General features: G+C 30.4%; 6 protein-coding genes across 6 annotated transcripts; 4 read left to right on the forward strand and 2 right to left on the reverse strand.

Annotated features, from left to right (window-relative positions):
* Positions 1-72: 72 nt before the first annotated feature.
* Positions 73-1,293, forward strand: LPX1 (triglyceride lipase; the record flags this gene model as incomplete). Its single annotated transcript, XM_004182293.1, has 1 exon — positions 73-1,293. The coding sequence occupies one exon, from the start codon at positions 73-75 to the stop codon at positions 1,291-1,293; it is 1,221 nt and encodes a 406-aa protein (XP_004182341.1).
* Positions 1,294-2,281: 988 nt separating this feature from the next.
* Positions 2,282-4,834, forward strand: SSL2 (TFIIH/NER complex ATPase/helicase subunit SSL2; the record flags this gene model as incomplete). Its single annotated transcript, XM_004182294.1, has 1 exon — positions 2,282-4,834. One exon carries the CDS (start codon positions 2,282-2,284, stop codon positions 4,832-4,834), a length of 2,553 nt encoding a protein of 850 aa, XP_004182342.1.
* Positions 4,835-5,144: 310 nt separating this feature from the next.
* NDC80 (kinetochore-associated Ndc80 complex subunit NDC80) lies at positions 5,145-7,313 on the reverse strand (the record flags this gene model as incomplete). The annotated part of the gene is made up of 1 exon (XM_004182295.1): positions 5,145-7,313. The coding sequence occupies one exon, from the start codon at positions 7,311-7,313 to the stop codon at positions 5,145-5,147; it is 2,169 nt and encodes a 722-aa protein (XP_004182343.1).
* Positions 7,314-8,557: 1,244 nt separating this feature from the next.
* On the forward strand, positions 8,558-9,487 carry PAN6 (pantoate--beta-alanine ligase PAN6; the record flags this gene model as incomplete). The annotated part of the gene is made up of 1 exon (XM_004182296.1): positions 8,558-9,487. The coding sequence occupies one exon, from the start codon at positions 8,558-8,560 to the stop codon at positions 9,485-9,487; it is 930 nt and encodes a 309-aa protein (XP_004182344.1).
* An 888-nt stretch (positions 9,488-10,375) lies between these two features.
* On the forward strand, positions 10,376-14,020 carry SLN1 (histidine kinase; the record flags this gene model as incomplete). The annotated part of the gene is made up of 1 exon (XM_004182297.1): positions 10,376-14,020. One exon carries the CDS (start codon positions 10,376-10,378, stop codon positions 14,018-14,020), a length of 3,645 nt encoding a protein of 1,214 aa, XP_004182345.1.
* A 752-nt stretch (positions 14,021-14,772) lies between these two features.
* VPR1 (Vpr1p) lies at positions 14,773-15,735 on the reverse strand (the record flags this gene model as incomplete). The annotated part of the gene is made up of 1 exon (XM_004182298.1): positions 14,773-15,735. The coding sequence occupies one exon, from the start codon at positions 15,733-15,735 to the stop codon at positions 14,773-14,775; it is 963 nt and encodes a 320-aa protein (XP_004182346.1).
* Between the last annotated feature and the right edge of the window lie 739 nt (positions 15,736-16,474).

The raw sequence follows: 16,474 nt of genomic DNA on the forward strand, positions 1-16,474 counted from the left end.
AAAATAAAAAATAATTCAAATAATTAAAAATATTATTCGAAAAATAGAAAAAAATTATCATTTAAGATCATAATGGAAAAATATATTAATGAAAATTATAGTCGAGAAATTAAAATTATTAACGCTAAATGGCCTAGATTAGAAATAGATTCTACTCTCAATAAATTCGATAAATTGAAAATCGTCTATGAAGTATTTGATTTTAAATATAAATCCCAAATAAAATTATCTCACCAAATTAACTTCAATTTAGTTTTTTGTCACGGCTCTGGTATGTCAAGATCAATTTGGGATTACTATATTTACAAGCTCACTGAACTAATTGAAGCCAAACCAAATAGTTCACAGAGAGAGTTTCATATAAATAAGATTATCTCAATAGACCAAGTTAACCATGGCGAATCATATCAACTGAATAAGTATAAATTAGGACCAAACTATAATTGGAATGATGGTGCAAGAGATATTATTAAAATTATGGAATTAGAGTTATATAAAAACTCTACGGATTCAAATACTTTAAATATTTTAATTGGTCATTCAATGGGTGGTTTCCAATCTCTATCGGCAAATGCCCATTTACCAAATAATACTCTTATTGATTTGACTTTTATCATTGAACCTGTTTTAATTACTCACACTTTTATTCCTGATTCAAATATTACGATTGTATCAAGTAACTTTGTGAAGGCCATTTCAAAAAAGATTAAAAGTAACTTTAGTTCAATTGATGAATTTAATGATTTTCTAAATTACTCTTCGTTTTATAATAAAAATACAAATCAAGATATTTTAAATAGCATTAAAAAATACGAGCTAAAAGTAACTCTCGACCAAAAAACAGATGGAGGTAGAGTTGAAGATAAAAGTCCAACTTTACAAGTAACGACGAAAATGAATTTTTATCAAAACCTCTTATGCTATTTAACAAATAAGCCCGCTTCCCCATGGCTGCTTAATAATCTACAATTTATCAATAATCCAATTATATCAATATTTGGAGAAAAATCAGATTGGTGTCCCGTTGAAAATCAAATTGCATTGTCTAAGAACTTGAAAAATTACAAAGAATACTTCATTCCAGATGGTAATCATTTAATCAATTTAGAAAAACCAGATAAAATTATTGAAATAATATTAGAAAATTTAACACTACATGTAGAACATTTGAATCACAATGAATTCAATAAAAGATCGAAAATATTGACAGTAGAGGAAAGACAAAAACTCTTTTTAGATAGTTTTGATCAATTTGTAAAATTAAGGATTAGAGAAAGAGGTTCTAAATTGTAACTCTGATATACTAAATAACTAATATTGTTTTATAACAAATGAACCTCTAGCCGATTCATTCATTTATTTAATATAAATATATTCGTACAGTTTTTATATCCTTAAAATACTAATATTTTACAATGGAAATTTATCTGTACATACTTGCCTATACTTTTTTTAAAGAAAAAGTTAGTGAGGATTGAATTTATCAATTTTCTAAATTTTAAATTTTAAATTCTAAAATAGCTAGTTTATAATACTATAAAATATTTGATTATGATTGAGTTAAAATATATTATAGACATTTATTTATTGTATTGCAGTTTTTCTACATAGATTTAATAATCGTTTGTTCCTGAATATTCCGAAAAATTCGAAATTTCTTGAAATAAATTATTCAAAATCTGAAATTCATCGCGGAAATGATTTATAGCCAATCCACTTTTTAAGAATTTGTGAAAAGGATTATCTTCAATAGTATTTTAAAAAAAAATATAAGATTATTAAAGGAGCTGTAACATAACAAGCATATTCAAGGGAGTGGGTTATTTCTAATTGATATAACTAATACATTTACTCTCATATCGTTGTTTTATGTCATATTAATAAAATATTTTTCCTTTAGAGACTTTCCTTAGACTTTAGTTTTTTTTATCTGCATTTACATATATTTTATTTCAAATTAAATCTTTCTTTTACTTATTTCCAACCTTTATCCATCATATAATTAATAAATCATTTCCCTAATAATTAAATCATCTCTAATAGAATAAAGAATATCAAAAAAATACACAAACATTATAAATACCCTAATCGCTTTTTTTTTTTCTGCATAACAAATATTAGTAATCAATATATTCAATAGTAAATCTGATTTTAAAAAAAAATAAAAAATTTCAAAATAAATTAGAATTAGTAAATTTTCATTTAAGTATCAACCTTATCGAATACTATCCAAAAAATACACAAAAAAACAATATCCATAGACAAACATATAATAGATATCATGACTGACGTTACTGATCCAAAATCAAAGAGTTTTCCCTCTATGCCAGCAGCCTTCTTTTCAGATGATGAAGACTCAGCTGCTACAGATGATAACGCATCCACCTATGAAGATGATGCAGTAATTCAACAAGTAGACGATAGTAATAGGGAATTTGCATCAACATCTGTTTCTTCATCTGCTTCTACATTTAAGACTAGAAGGCCAAAAAAAAGTAGTAAAAACTCAAAATCAAATAGCTTAAATCAAGTGAATGAAAAGGATAAAGCTTTCTTGTCAGCAGATGGTAATAGTTTAAACGTGCCTGCCGATTTTAAACCAGATTCTGTTTCAGGAATATTTAGAAATTACGATTTCAGTTATTTAAAATTAAGACCGGATCATTCATCAAGGCCTATTTGGATTTGCCCAAATGATGGTAGAGTTATTTTAGAAAGTTTCTCACCATTAGCTGAACAAGCTCAAGATTTCTTGGTAACCATTGCTGAACCAGTAAGTAGACCTTCTCATATACATGAATATAAAATTACTGCCTATTCATTATATGCGGCAGTGTCTGTTGGTTTAGAAACAGATGATATTATCTCTGTTTTAGATAGACTCTCAAAGGTGCCGGTAGCACCATCAATTATTAATTTTATTAAAGGTGCTACTGTTTCCTATGGTAAAGTGAAATTAGTTATTAAACATAACAGATATTTTGTTGAGACTACACAAGCTGATATATTGCAAATGTTACTTAGAGATTCAATTATTGGTCCATTGAGAATCGATAACGATCAACAGAAACAATTAGAACTACAGGAGTTAGAAAAACAAAAGTATCAAAAAAATGGCATTAAACCAACTCAACAAAATAAATCAAAAAATATTGATCCAAATGATGTTGAAGCTATGTTTTCTGCAGTAGTTGGTGGTGATAATGATATCGAAGATGATGATGATGACTTAGATGCTGTTCATTCCTTTGAAATTGCCAATGAAGCGGTTGAAATTGTAAAGAAACGTTGTCAAGAAATCGATTATCCGGTGTTGGAGGAATACGATTTTAGAAATGACCATCGTAATCCAGATTTGGATATTGATTTGAAACCTTCTACTCAGATTAGACCTTATCAAGAAAAATCATTGAGTAAAATGTTTGGTAATGGTCGTGCAAGATCAGGTATTATTGTTTTACCATGTGGTGCTGGTAAAACTTTAGTCGGTATTACTGCAGCTTGTACCATTAAAAAATCGGTTATTGTTCTATGCACATCGTCTGTGTCTGTTATGCAATGGAGGCAACAATTTTTACAATGGTGTACTCTACAGCCGGAGAATTGTGCAGTTTTCACTTCAGATAACAAAGAAATGTTCCAAACAGAGTCTGGTTTGGTCGTATCAACTTACTCTATGGTAGCTAATACAAGAAATAGATCTCATGATTCTCAAAAAGTTATGGATTTCTTAACTGGAAGAGAATGGGGGTTTATTATTTTGGATGAAGTTCATGTCGTACCAGCTGCTATGTTTAGAAGAGTTGTTTCTGCTATTGCAGCACATGCAAAGTTAGGGTTAACTGCTACTTTAGTCAGAGAAGATGATAAGATTAGTGATTTGAATTTCTTGATTGGTCCAAAATTATATGAAGCAAATTGGATGGAATTATCACAAAAAGGGCACATTGCTAACGTCCAATGTGCTGAAGTTTGGTGTCCAATGACAGCTGAATTCTATCAAGAATATTTAAGAGAAAACGCAAGAAAGAGGATGTTACTGTACATTATGAATCCAACAAAATTCCAAGCATGCCAATTTTTAATACAATATCATGAACGTAGGGGTGATAAAATCATTGTGTTTTCTGATAATGTGTATGCTTTACAGGAGTATGCCCTAAAATTAGGTAAACCATTTATTTATGGTTCTACACCTCAGCAAGAGCGTATGAATATTTTACAAAATTTCCAATATAATGATCAAATTAACACTATTTTCTTATCAAAGGTTGGTGATACTTCCATTGATTTACCAGAAGCAACATGTTTGATCCAAATTTCTTCTCATTATGGTTCTCGTCGTCAAGAAGCTCAAAGATTGGGTAGAATTTTGAGAGCTAAGAGACGTAATGATGAAGGTTTCAACGCTTTCTTTTATTCTTTAGTATCTAAGGATACCCAAGAAATGTATTATTCAACTAAGAGGCAAGCTTTTTTGGTTGATCAAGGTTATGCTTTCAAAGTTATCACTCATTTACACGGTATGGAAAATTTACCAAATCTAGCGTATTCCTCTGCTAGAGAACGTAGAGAATTGCTACAAGAAGTTTTGTTAAAGAATGAAGAAGCAGCTGGTATTGAAATTGGTGACGATGCGGATAATAGTATCGGTCGTGGTGGTAACGCTCATAAAAAGATGAGATCTAAGGCAGTAAGAGGCGAAGGTTCTTTAGCTGGTCTTGCTGGTGGTGAAGATATGGCCTACATGGAATACAGCACCAATAAAAATAAAGACCTAAAGGAACATCATCCATTGATTAGAAAAATGTACTATAAAAATTTAAAAAAATAAGATAAATAAACATCTGTTTTTAACGAATCAATCTGCTTTTCTGTCTTTTGACTAAGTACTATATTTTAAATCATGCATAAAACAATATTTAGGCTAAAAAAGGCAACTATTGGAATTTACACCATTTTTTTTATTAAATTATTTATTTAACGTTTGGAAGAAATGAATATAAATTAATATATTATTAGTAGTTAAATACATAAATACATATAATACACTTTTGTAATGTTACAATTTTGTATAACATAAGTATAATATAATACTAATGTTAATTATTAATACAACCAAAGATAGTTTATAGACTATCCTTTTAGTTATTCGAATTCGAATTATTCGGTGTGCCATCAGTGATGCCCTGATTGTTATCGTCCATTAGGGATTTGTTTCCTTCAGTAGTGGGTGTATTTGGTTGGTTAATTTTGATTCGTTGAAGCTCTTCTAATGTAATTTTTTCTAAATTATCAACTGAATTTTGAACATACATTTTGAATTTGGAAACAAAATCGATAACTTCTATAACTCGCTGGTGTAATTCATGTCTTCGATCTTCAAATTCATGGATAGTGTTCTCATGTTGTTGTTCTAGCTCTTGTAGACTATATTCTGCTTCCTTCCTACGAGTATTCATAGAACGTTTAGCATCTAATATTTTAGTTTCAATTTTTTCAATTTCAATCTGTTGTGACAATAATTCGGTTTCAAAGTTTTGTTTATCAATTTCATATTGAGATTTCAATTGAGATAATTCTAGTTCCAATTCTCTGCTTAATATATGCTTTTCTTCTCTTTTTTTTTCCAAATTTTCTACTTTAATTTTGAGATTCTCAATTTCCTTTTCCTTCACTGTAATTCGATTTTGTATAATTGATAATAGTCCATTCAGTTTACTTTTTGTGATGGTAGCAGAGTATCCCTCTTCTCTAAACAGGTTTTCTGGTGTAACTCCAATGGTTCCGTCTGGTTGAGAAAACCCTTCTACTATTGGTAATTGAAATTCATCTATATTAAATTCGTCACCGATACTAATTCGAGATTGGTTAAAAGAATTCAGCATATTTGTATATTGTGTAGTTGTTTCTATAAATACGGTGTATATATTATCTGATTCAATTTTTAAGGATTTTATTGATGTGACTAATTTATCCATTTCTTCTGATTTTGTATTTATACTTGTTTCTAATACTTTAATTTCTTTCAATTTTTCATCGATATATGAAGCTGATAAACCTTTTTCTTGTAATTGAGTCTCCAGCGTGGCGAGTTCGTCATTTAGTAATTTGATTTCTGACTCTTTCTCATTTTTAGAATTTTGCATTTTCGTTAATTTTGATTGATTGTCTTCTCTACGGTTTTGCATTCCATAAATATACTTTTCAAATCTTTTAACATCATCTTTTAAAGCAATATTTTTTTCTGTTTCATTTTGTAATTTATTGTTTAATTCATCAAGAACGTTAAAATTTTTTGAGTTTTCTGAATTAATTCTTTCTAAATTTTTAATATCGTTTTGAATACAAGTCAATAATATATTTATATCATTTTCAAATTGTTCATCGAATTGTTTATCATCATCATTACCATTTAAAAATTCCTTATACGAATTGATAATATAATTTGTAAAAATATTTTCGAGTAAATTTTCATAAGAATCTTGCCTTTCTTCCAATTGATTTAAATTGATTAAACTTTTGTTTATAATAGATGATTCTAGGTTACTGTCTTCATCTATTAACTCATGAATAATATTCATTGTGTTTCCTAATGACCTGTTGAGCTGAATTAGCCAATGTAACATACCCAAAAATTTTGACCAGCCAGTACCACCTGCAGCTGATATCTGGGATTTAGTAATTGATGATATATAAGGGTATCGTAGTATTTTTAATAAAGGGTACACATCATCTTCAATTGAAGGAGAAAATCGATAGCCTGGATCGATCTTATTATATAGCCATTTAAAAATTGTTACGAATGCTTTTTGAGTTGGTTGTCTAACAGTATTTAAAGAAATTGGCATAGTTGTTTCAATATCAAATCTATTCTCTTTTAAATAGCCGTAAATTTCATCTATTAAACGATTCTGGAACTCTTTATCACGTAATGGTCTTGGATCTCTTACAGATGTTGAGCTTGAAAACATAGTATTGTTACTTCCACTATTATTACTAGTGCTTCTAAAATTTGAAGTACGTGGAAGTAGTGAATTATTATATGTAGACGCTGTGATCGGGTTAGACAACGGCGGCAATGAATTTCTCAAGACCTTTGACCCTGCCGATGATCTTCTTGATGAAGTTACGGGCCCAGTGCCTGCTAAAGTCATTCTATTCTTTGTATTTTTTGTATACCCAGCACTTTTGCTAGTATTTCTTGCAATACTATCATTTATCATATTTGTTAGGCCTTGATCAGTGGCCGATCTGCCACTAGAAAACTGCGAGATCTTGGGTATTTGGGATGGCTTAGTAACTCTATCCATCTTATAAATAGTGTATATTATTTATCTGATAATTATTATACCTTAATGCTTATTTTAGTTTGTTATTTGCAGTACCTATTGTTTGTAAAATCTATTGATTATCTATAATATAATATGATAATCGTATTACTTTTTTTAAAATTGTCATATAATTTTATATAATTCAGTATGCATCAGAAGAATATGTGACACCTTAATAATATTATTTGATAACTAAAAATTAAATCTATAATAGGTATCATCCAAGTCATTCATTGTTTATACTTTACAGATCTTTGTTTGGCTTCGAATTCTCAATTTTCATTTTTCGCGTTTTAGCGAAATTTGAAAAACTCTTAAAATAATAACAAAATTACTGATAACCCTGGGACTATTGAATTGAAAGCTTTGTTTTTCAGATTAAATAAGCAAGATATGATAATTTTTACACTGTATCGTTTAGATTTTCGGTATCTTTTGGACCTTTATAATAATACTCTATTCAAATAAATATTTTTAAGTAAGCTAGTGGAAAAAAAGGGATTCATTATTAACTTTATCTACTGGAACCCTTGGAACTCAATTAGTTAACCCTAAGTGGTTAACTTTGATCTTCTATTGAAAAAAAACATCAGAATTGTAGCTAAAAAGAGTTTAACTCATTGCTGTGACTAAGGGAGTTTCAATAAATTGAAGTAGCAGTTAGTTTTAGGTATGTCGGAGTTTAATAACTATCTAGTAGGGATGATAATGTCCGGCATGGCCGCTAGGAATTTCAGATCTATATAATGTAAAAGCAATATCTCCATGTTATAATTAGTTTATTATATGGCAGTTAGCCAATATATTAATCAATTCACTTAAGTCAGTAATTATGTTAGTCTTCAATTTTGATATAAGAATCTTGAAATTGTAAGTATCTGTAGAAATTCTAGAAATATTATAGTGTTTCTATTATAACCAATGAAACCGCAGAGATCCGAAAAGAAAGAATGTTTTTATTTTTTTTTTTCTTTCCCAAATAAAGCTGATGACGAAATAAGAAAGAGCAGGAAAATAGGAGGTAAGTCATGAAGAAATTAGCATTAATATTCCACAGCATAGTGACACCATGTATATTCGTGATTGTATATATATAGAGATACATCGATATTCATAAACATATGCCACTGATTATAAGGAATACATTTCGTCAAATGGAGTAGGCGACTAAGAATTATCATCTTAAATATTCAATCGTTAGAAAAGCTTATCCACGAACTAATATGAAAGTTTTCCATACAGTTAAAGAATTTGTTGAATGGAGAAAGAACGAATTTAGTGATCGTTCTAAAATCTCTATTGGTTTTGTTCCAACTATGGGTTGTTTACATGCTGGGCATGCCTCATTAATCAAACAATCAAAAGAAGATAATGATAAAACTTTTGTAAGTGTTTTTGTTAACCCAGCTCAGTTTGCTCCAAGCGAAGATTTAGATCAATATCCACGTACATTGCCAGAAGATATTAAACTACTTGAATCTCTTGGAGTCGATGCATTATTTGCACCATCACCTTCCGAGATATACCCTCAAGGGATTCCATTGGACACCACTCAGCAACGTGGCCCATTTGTATCTGTTCATGGTATCAGTGAAATGCTAGAAGGTAAGACAAGACCAAACTTTTTTCGTGGTGTTGCTACAGTAGTATTAAAATTGTTCAATATCACTGCTCCAGATATTGCTTATTTTGGTCAAAAAGATATTCAACAATTTATCGTTTTAGAAACCATGGTGAAAGAATTATTTTGTAATTTGAAACTAAAAATGATGCCAATCGTTAGAGGTGAGAGTGGTTTGGCCTTGAGTAGTAGAAATAAATACTTATCCGAGAAATCTAAAGCTGATGCTTCAAACATTTATGCTGGATTACATTCAGCTGAAAAATTAATCTTGAAGTCAGCAGTTAGTATTAAGAGACAAGTCTTATTAGATTCGATTATGGAATATTGGAAACAATTTATCGATTCCAAGGAATTAAAGGTTGATTACATCTCTATTGCTGATTACAATACATTACAAGAATTAGATAGTATCGAACCATCCACACACAGACAGAGTCATGACAAAGTGGTAATTAGTTGTGCTGTATATGTTACTGATGTTGATAAACCAGACACCACTGTTCGTTTGATCGACAATATTATCGTATAGTTATGCCACTCCTAAAATAGCGTTGATATTCAGTGTATATAGATATTAATAGACGTTCTATAAATGAACCTTTTATTCTTCAAAAGACATATTACATATACTCTTTTCCTTATTCATGGAAACTTTTTGACACATATGGGTATCTCTTTATATGGAATAGTAGCCTGCTTCGCGTATGAGTAGTCCTACTAAATTAGGCTCAATAGTCATGATTATAGATGAAACGTCGGCTTCTTCTAAACTCGAGGTACCCTTACTGCCCCTTTAGGATCTGCTAAAAAAATCTATAACCTCAATAGCATGACATGGTTATATCACTTACCATTTCGTTTTCTTCAAAAGGCCCCACTTCACGTGATTTAATTTCTTAATTTTGATGTGCTCCGAGCTTTTCTGTGCCTAATCTCCGCAACCTTGTTTCGAAATTAATGTACAAATTCAATAAAAATTGGCCAATGTAGAAAATCAAAGCTCTTTTGGAAATTCGGCAATTTTCAAATTATACACACTACGTAATGCGGGAGTTGATTTAGAACGAAAAAAAAAACAATGCGATGAAATCGATATATACTGTAAGTTGTATAATCAAAATACAAGATATATTACTCGATGCTAAAAACTTTATTTTATAGGACTTTCTCGATACCCATATAACGACTTTAAGTATTTCACTTCGAGTTCCACATCAATATATACCAATTATTCTGCTATTAATAACTAGCAATTAATTTATTCAACAGTGCATAAACTTAATCAAATATTCTCATTCCCCTTTTCAGGATACTATCTTCTTTTTTTTTAGATCTTCAAAACTTACTAGCATTTTAATATTCCAGTACCCCTCCAGTTTGCATACTTTATTCAATCATACGATAATCTGATATAATTATGGGGCCTAGCAGAATGTTCAGGTCAATATTAAGGCCACCGCTCGCTATTGGAATCCGTACCCAGTTGACTGCGCTAGTCTGTTTCGTCGCATGTGTTTCATTGATAATTTTAGCAGTTCCAACGGGGATATATTTTACTGTGAACTATAAACATATGAGAGTAGATCGACTATCTATTGCTGCCGAACTAAAATCTTCGCAGGTAGATCAAACTTTAAATTTTCTATATTATCAATGTTATTGGTTATCTATTAGAGATACACTTCAGACTGCTATGGCTAACTATTTTGCTGGGAATAAAAGTAGTTCGGTTTGGTATGATTCTCAAGTTGTAGTCGAGAAATTTTTAAGTTCTTCGGATATCTTCTCTATTAGCAGACTATATGATGCAAATTTTAACCTGGTAATGAATGCAACAAATAATGGCACTGGTAATGTTGTGCCGAACGACGTTCTTGCGAAACTATTACCGTTATCTTCAAGTGATCCATTACCAGCATCACTGGGATCCTCTGGGATGCTGACGGACCCTGTACTGAATAGTACAACTTATTTAATGTCAATGTCATTGCCAATTTTGGCAAACCCTTCTATCATTTTAACAGATTCAAAAGTCTATGGATATATTACAATTATAATGTCTGCCGAAAGTTTAATGAGTGTTTATAATGATACAACGGCGTTGGAAAAATCAAATGTTGCTATTGTTTCAGGGGAATATAGCGATTATTCAGCATCATTAACAGAATATCATTTTGTCTTCCCTCCTTACGGTGCAACTCCAAAAATTATTGATATCTACTATCCATTACAAAATGGATCCTTCCTATATGATGCAATGAATAATCAAAAGAAAGGTTCTATTATGAAAACTAAGTTTTTTTATAATAATGATGTAGCAATTGGTTATTCTCCTTGTTCATTTGATCTAGTAAGTTGGGTAGCTATTGTCAGTCAGCCGGAATCGGTATTTTTATCGCCTTCAACTAAATTAACAAGAATTATTGCAGGTACAGTAGTTGCAATCGCTGTTTTTGTCTGTTTTGTTACTTTCCCATTGTCACATTGGGCTGTGAAGCCAATAGTTAGACTACAAAAAGCAACTGAATTAATAGCAGAAGGTCGTGGATTAAGATCGAGTAGTAATAGAACACTAAGCAGAAATGGTTCCCTAAAGTTTGGAAGATATAGTATAGATAGTCCAATAATACCGATTAGTCCCACCTTCCTTCATAATAATAATAATCATCATCGCAACTCTTCAAATGAGAGTCATGATCCTGAGAAATTGTCCCATCTCTCTAATGATATTTCAAAATCGTCAAACTCGTCCAGTACAGGAAGCAGATTCCATTTTGTATGCATTTTCTTCTCATCACATAAATCATCAAACACTCCTCCCCCACCAATGAGTACTATCTTAGAAACTAAAGTTCCTGTCTATAGAAGACTCTTTTTAGATGAACTGTCTGAATTAACCGATACCTTTAACACAATGTCGGATGCATTAGATCAACATTATGCTTTGTTAGAAGAAAGAGTTCGAGCAAGAACTAAACAATTAGAGGCTGCAAAGATTGAAGCAGAAGCTGCTAATGAAGCAAAAACTGTTTTTATTGCAAATATTTCCCATGAATTAAGAACCCCATTGAACGGTATTCTTGGTATGACTGCCATTTCAATGGAAGAAGATGATATCGATAATATTAAAAGCAGCTTAAAATTAATTTTTAGATCTGGAGAACTTTTATTACATATTTTAACAGAATTATTAACTTTTTCTAAAAACGTTTTACAGAGAACAAAACTAGAAGAGAGAGATTTTTGCATTACTGATGTTGCATTACAAATTAAATCCATTTTTGGTAAAGTAGCTAAAGATCAACATGTCAAGTTATCGATTTATTTAATACCTAACGAAATTAGGACATTAGTCTTGTGGGGGGATTCAAACAGAATCATTCAAATTGTGATGAATTTAGTTTCAAATGCTTTGAAATTCACACCCATTGATGGTAAAGTTAGTGTAAGAATGAGTTTATTAGGTGAATATGATAAAGAAAAAAGTAAAGCAGCCGATTATAAAGAAGTATTTGTTAAAACTGGTACTGAGCCTGAAGAAAACTATTCCAAAATATTACAAAAATTAAATACTGAAAAATTAATTGCCACTAGGTCAGCTCGTTCTTGTGATAACGAAGAAAGACATAATGAACTTATTGGCGAGAAAAATGATATTATCTCTAATAATCATCAAAGTAGTAACACTACATTTGATATCAGCATACATAACAGAACCAGAGATGATACCCTTAGTTTGCTCTCTACCAGTACTAGTTCTTATGACGAAACCGTATTTAATGATCAATTTAAGAAAATCACTGGGTTACAAGATCATGATGAAGAGCGGTTGGGAGTTGAAATTAAAGAACCTAAAACATGGGTTATCTGTATTGAAGTAGAAGATACTGGTCCAGGTATTCACCCAGCATTACAAGAATCAGTCTTTGAACCATTCGTCCAAGGTGACCAAGCTTTATCGAGACAATACGGTGGTACTGGTTTAGGTTTATCCATCTGTAGACAATTGGCTACAATGATGAACGGTACTATGGTTTTAGAATCAAAAGTGGGTAGTGGCAGTAAATTTACATTTACTGTACCTTTAACTCAAACTCGTGAAATTGTTATTGGTGAAGACGAAGATATTAATGAATTTTTTGACGATGAATTTAATATTTATAGTAAAAAGAATCGTAAAGTTAAATTCGCAATTCCATCATCACCAGGCACTACACTTGCTAATAGTAGCCTAAAAAGTCGTAAATCCAAGGGATCTCTCAATAGTAGTTTTGTTGGCGAAATACAAAATGTAAATGAAGCTGAGGAGGATGCATACAATAGTAAGGATATAAATAGTAGTGGTGAACTAAAAATTCGTCATATTAGCACTTCAACTAGCAATAATAATAGTATACCATCCTTGGATAGACCATTTTTGCAAAGTACTGGTACTGCTACATCCACGATGAAAATTCCAGTTCTAAAAGATTTTTCAAACTCAGCAACTAAAGACAATGTTACGAATGACGAGGGTAAATCAGATTTATCGAAAAAAGGTAATAGTGGCGGTACTATTATTCAAGAAGGCGTCACTCAAAATAATTCGTCAATCATAATTGATGAGGAGGAGGAGGATGAAGGTATCAGAATTTTGGTAACTGAAGACAATCATGTTAATCAAGAGGTTATTAAACGGATGTTAAAATTAGAGAAATTATCTAATATCGACCTTGCATGTGATGGTGAGGAAGCCTATACAAAAGTTAAAGAAATTACAAGTATATCTAATCCAAAAAAGAAAAATTATTATGATTTGATTTTTATGGATGTCCAAATGCCCAGAATGGATGGTTTAGAGAGTACCAAACTAATCCGTAGTGAATTAAAGTATACAAAGCCAATAGTAGCTCTAACAGCCTTTGCTGATGAGAGTAACATTAAAGAATGTTTAGATGTTGGAATGGATGGTTTCTTATCTAAGCCAATCAAAAGACCAAAATTAAAAGATATACTAAATGAATTTTGTCCGGGCTATCACCTTCAAAATAATACAGACACAAATAAAGGACTTCAAAAATAAAAACATTCATTCCTTATTACTGTACACTTTACTATTACATATTCGTTTGAGATTTTATGTTTTTTCCTCTGTTATTTGATCTTAATTGATAATTCTTATTTAATTAATTACATAATTTTTGCATAGTTTTTTTATAGAAGAAGCATAACGTCATATTTTTATCTAGTGATGAAAATATACGAGGGTTTATTGGTAACGATTTTTTAAAGAGTTCAGCATATTGCAATTAAATATGAAATCTCTCTTGGTGTTGTTTGTATTTGGAATTGGAAAAAGAATCATTAAAAATATAATGTCATGTCAAGAAGCATGCTTAAAAAATCTGCTAGAGTTTATTTGTAAAGTTACACAATGTTCAATTCAATCATTTGCACTGGAGTCTACCATATGCACTCAGAATCAAAAAGAATTGATACTTTTTGTGACAGACTCGGTTGTCTATTGTTACCAATAATCAATATATTTAAAAAAAGAAGCTAAACTAAACGATTTTAGCACATGTGGTAATAAATTTGTATTTTTTTGATAATATAGTTGCCGTATAGAGAGACAAATGAGTAGATTTCTGAAATGAGATAATAAAAAGGTATAACGGTTGTATATTTGTTTCGTTACAGATGAAACTATAATGAGAAATGCTATTAAATTAGAGAAGATATCAATATTTTAAATATAAATTCATTAATAGCCAGTGATTAATAGTATATATAAATAGCAAATAAACGATTATCGCTAAAGAAATACTGACAGAATTAAATAAATTTCCATTTCAAATACCAATTTAAATCTTCTGTAATCTTTAAAATAGATATTGAATTTGTCGCAACCTTTTCCTTCAAAGTATAATTATTGAACTCCGATTGGCCAATAGTAGAGTCACTATGGAGTAATAAAGAAGAGTTAGTATTTGTGATTACAAGGAGTTCGGTATCAGATAACTTCGTCAGCTTGCTTATCTGAAAAATTTTATCAAATTTCAGATTTCTTGAAGAATGAATCCTCGTATTTAAGTTAGAAAGAATAGTATGAAGGCCATTTACGAGTGGTGTCTTTAAATATTCATTATAGGATTTTGAGTAAGCTACTTTGAGGAAATTTTGTTTGATTGATTTATGCTTCGTATACTTCTTACCAAGAAATCGTAAATGTGGTCGCAGCTTAGAAATATTTGGTGCAAGTTTATGTTTTTTTAATCTTATATCAAAAGCATCCTGGAAATACTTTAAAAATAGATCATTTTGTTCATCACAAATTATTGAACTATGTCCCACGTGTCTCCGGTTGGCAGAACTTCTTGGTGAGATAGCAGCGGTTAATGGTTGCAAAGAATTATCCCTCTTGTTGGACTTTGAGTTATGTAATATGTTGTCAAATGAGTTTAGAGAAACAGAACCATTATTTATACTATTAGAGTGTTTCTTAATTAGTCTTGAAGTTTGTTCGTTTGTAAATGAAGTCAATAAAGGATGTTTACCTCCAAATGCTGATTTTGTTGGAAAATTTTTTGTATTAGAGTTTAACGTTACCCCATTCTGATCTAAGAAATGTAATTGTGTCTTCACTAACTTATCATTGTGATGTGAGAGGGTTATTTTAGGGGAGTTATCTAGTGTTTCAATAGACGAAACTGACGAGACTGAAGATGAAGAATTATTATTATATGGATTTTGGTATATGCAGAAGCCTCTACGAATTGAGGAGCGTTGACTAGACATTAATGCAATAATCAATGCACTACCAAGTAGTGAAACCTAAATCAGTTTAAATAAGTAAAATTCTCTTATTTTTTAACTTTTTGCCTGTTTGCTGATTAAAAGGGATTTACAGATGTCGATCAGATCCTGGGCGGTAGTTTTCCGCTTAAAGGAAAAAATATCGTTAATATTTGAAACTTAAACAAGATTAAAGAATAATCATAGAAACTTAATATTTTAAGACTGAAAACACGTAGAAGGTAGTTTGATAGACATGCTGATATTCGGCAATTCAGTGTTTTTTTTTAACTACATCCCATAAATGTAACTTGGTAATAATAAATATTTAATTAAATTTTTATAAGACAAATTAGCAACAAAATTATACGAATATGTATGTTTTAAATAAATTAATGTATTAAGATCATTGAATTATTGGTGAATCTTACGAAGTTTTCACTTATATTGAAGGCACCATTAATAGAGAAGATAAAGAAAGAAAAAGAAAAAACGTCACGGGTTTTAAAATTTTTTCGAAAAACCTAAAAAAAATGAAAATCAAAGAATTTTTAGAGATGAGCTTCAAATGATGGACTCATTGTTGTCATGGTAGCTACGCCATAGGTATTCTTAAGTATTAAACGATATTGGATTGCTATACATAGAATCAGCAGAACATCACCAAATAAAAAATAAACGAAATCAGACTTTATTGGAGGGTACATATCATATTTTTCGCTAACCTCATCACATCGAATCT

Source organism: Henningerozyma blattae, chromosome 9 (genome assembly GCF_000315915.1).
Source record: "Henningerozyma blattae CBS 6284 chromosome 9, complete genome".
In the NCBI taxonomy this organism is placed as follows: Eukaryota; Fungi; Ascomycota; class Saccharomycetes; order Saccharomycetales; family Saccharomycetaceae; genus Henningerozyma; species Henningerozyma blattae.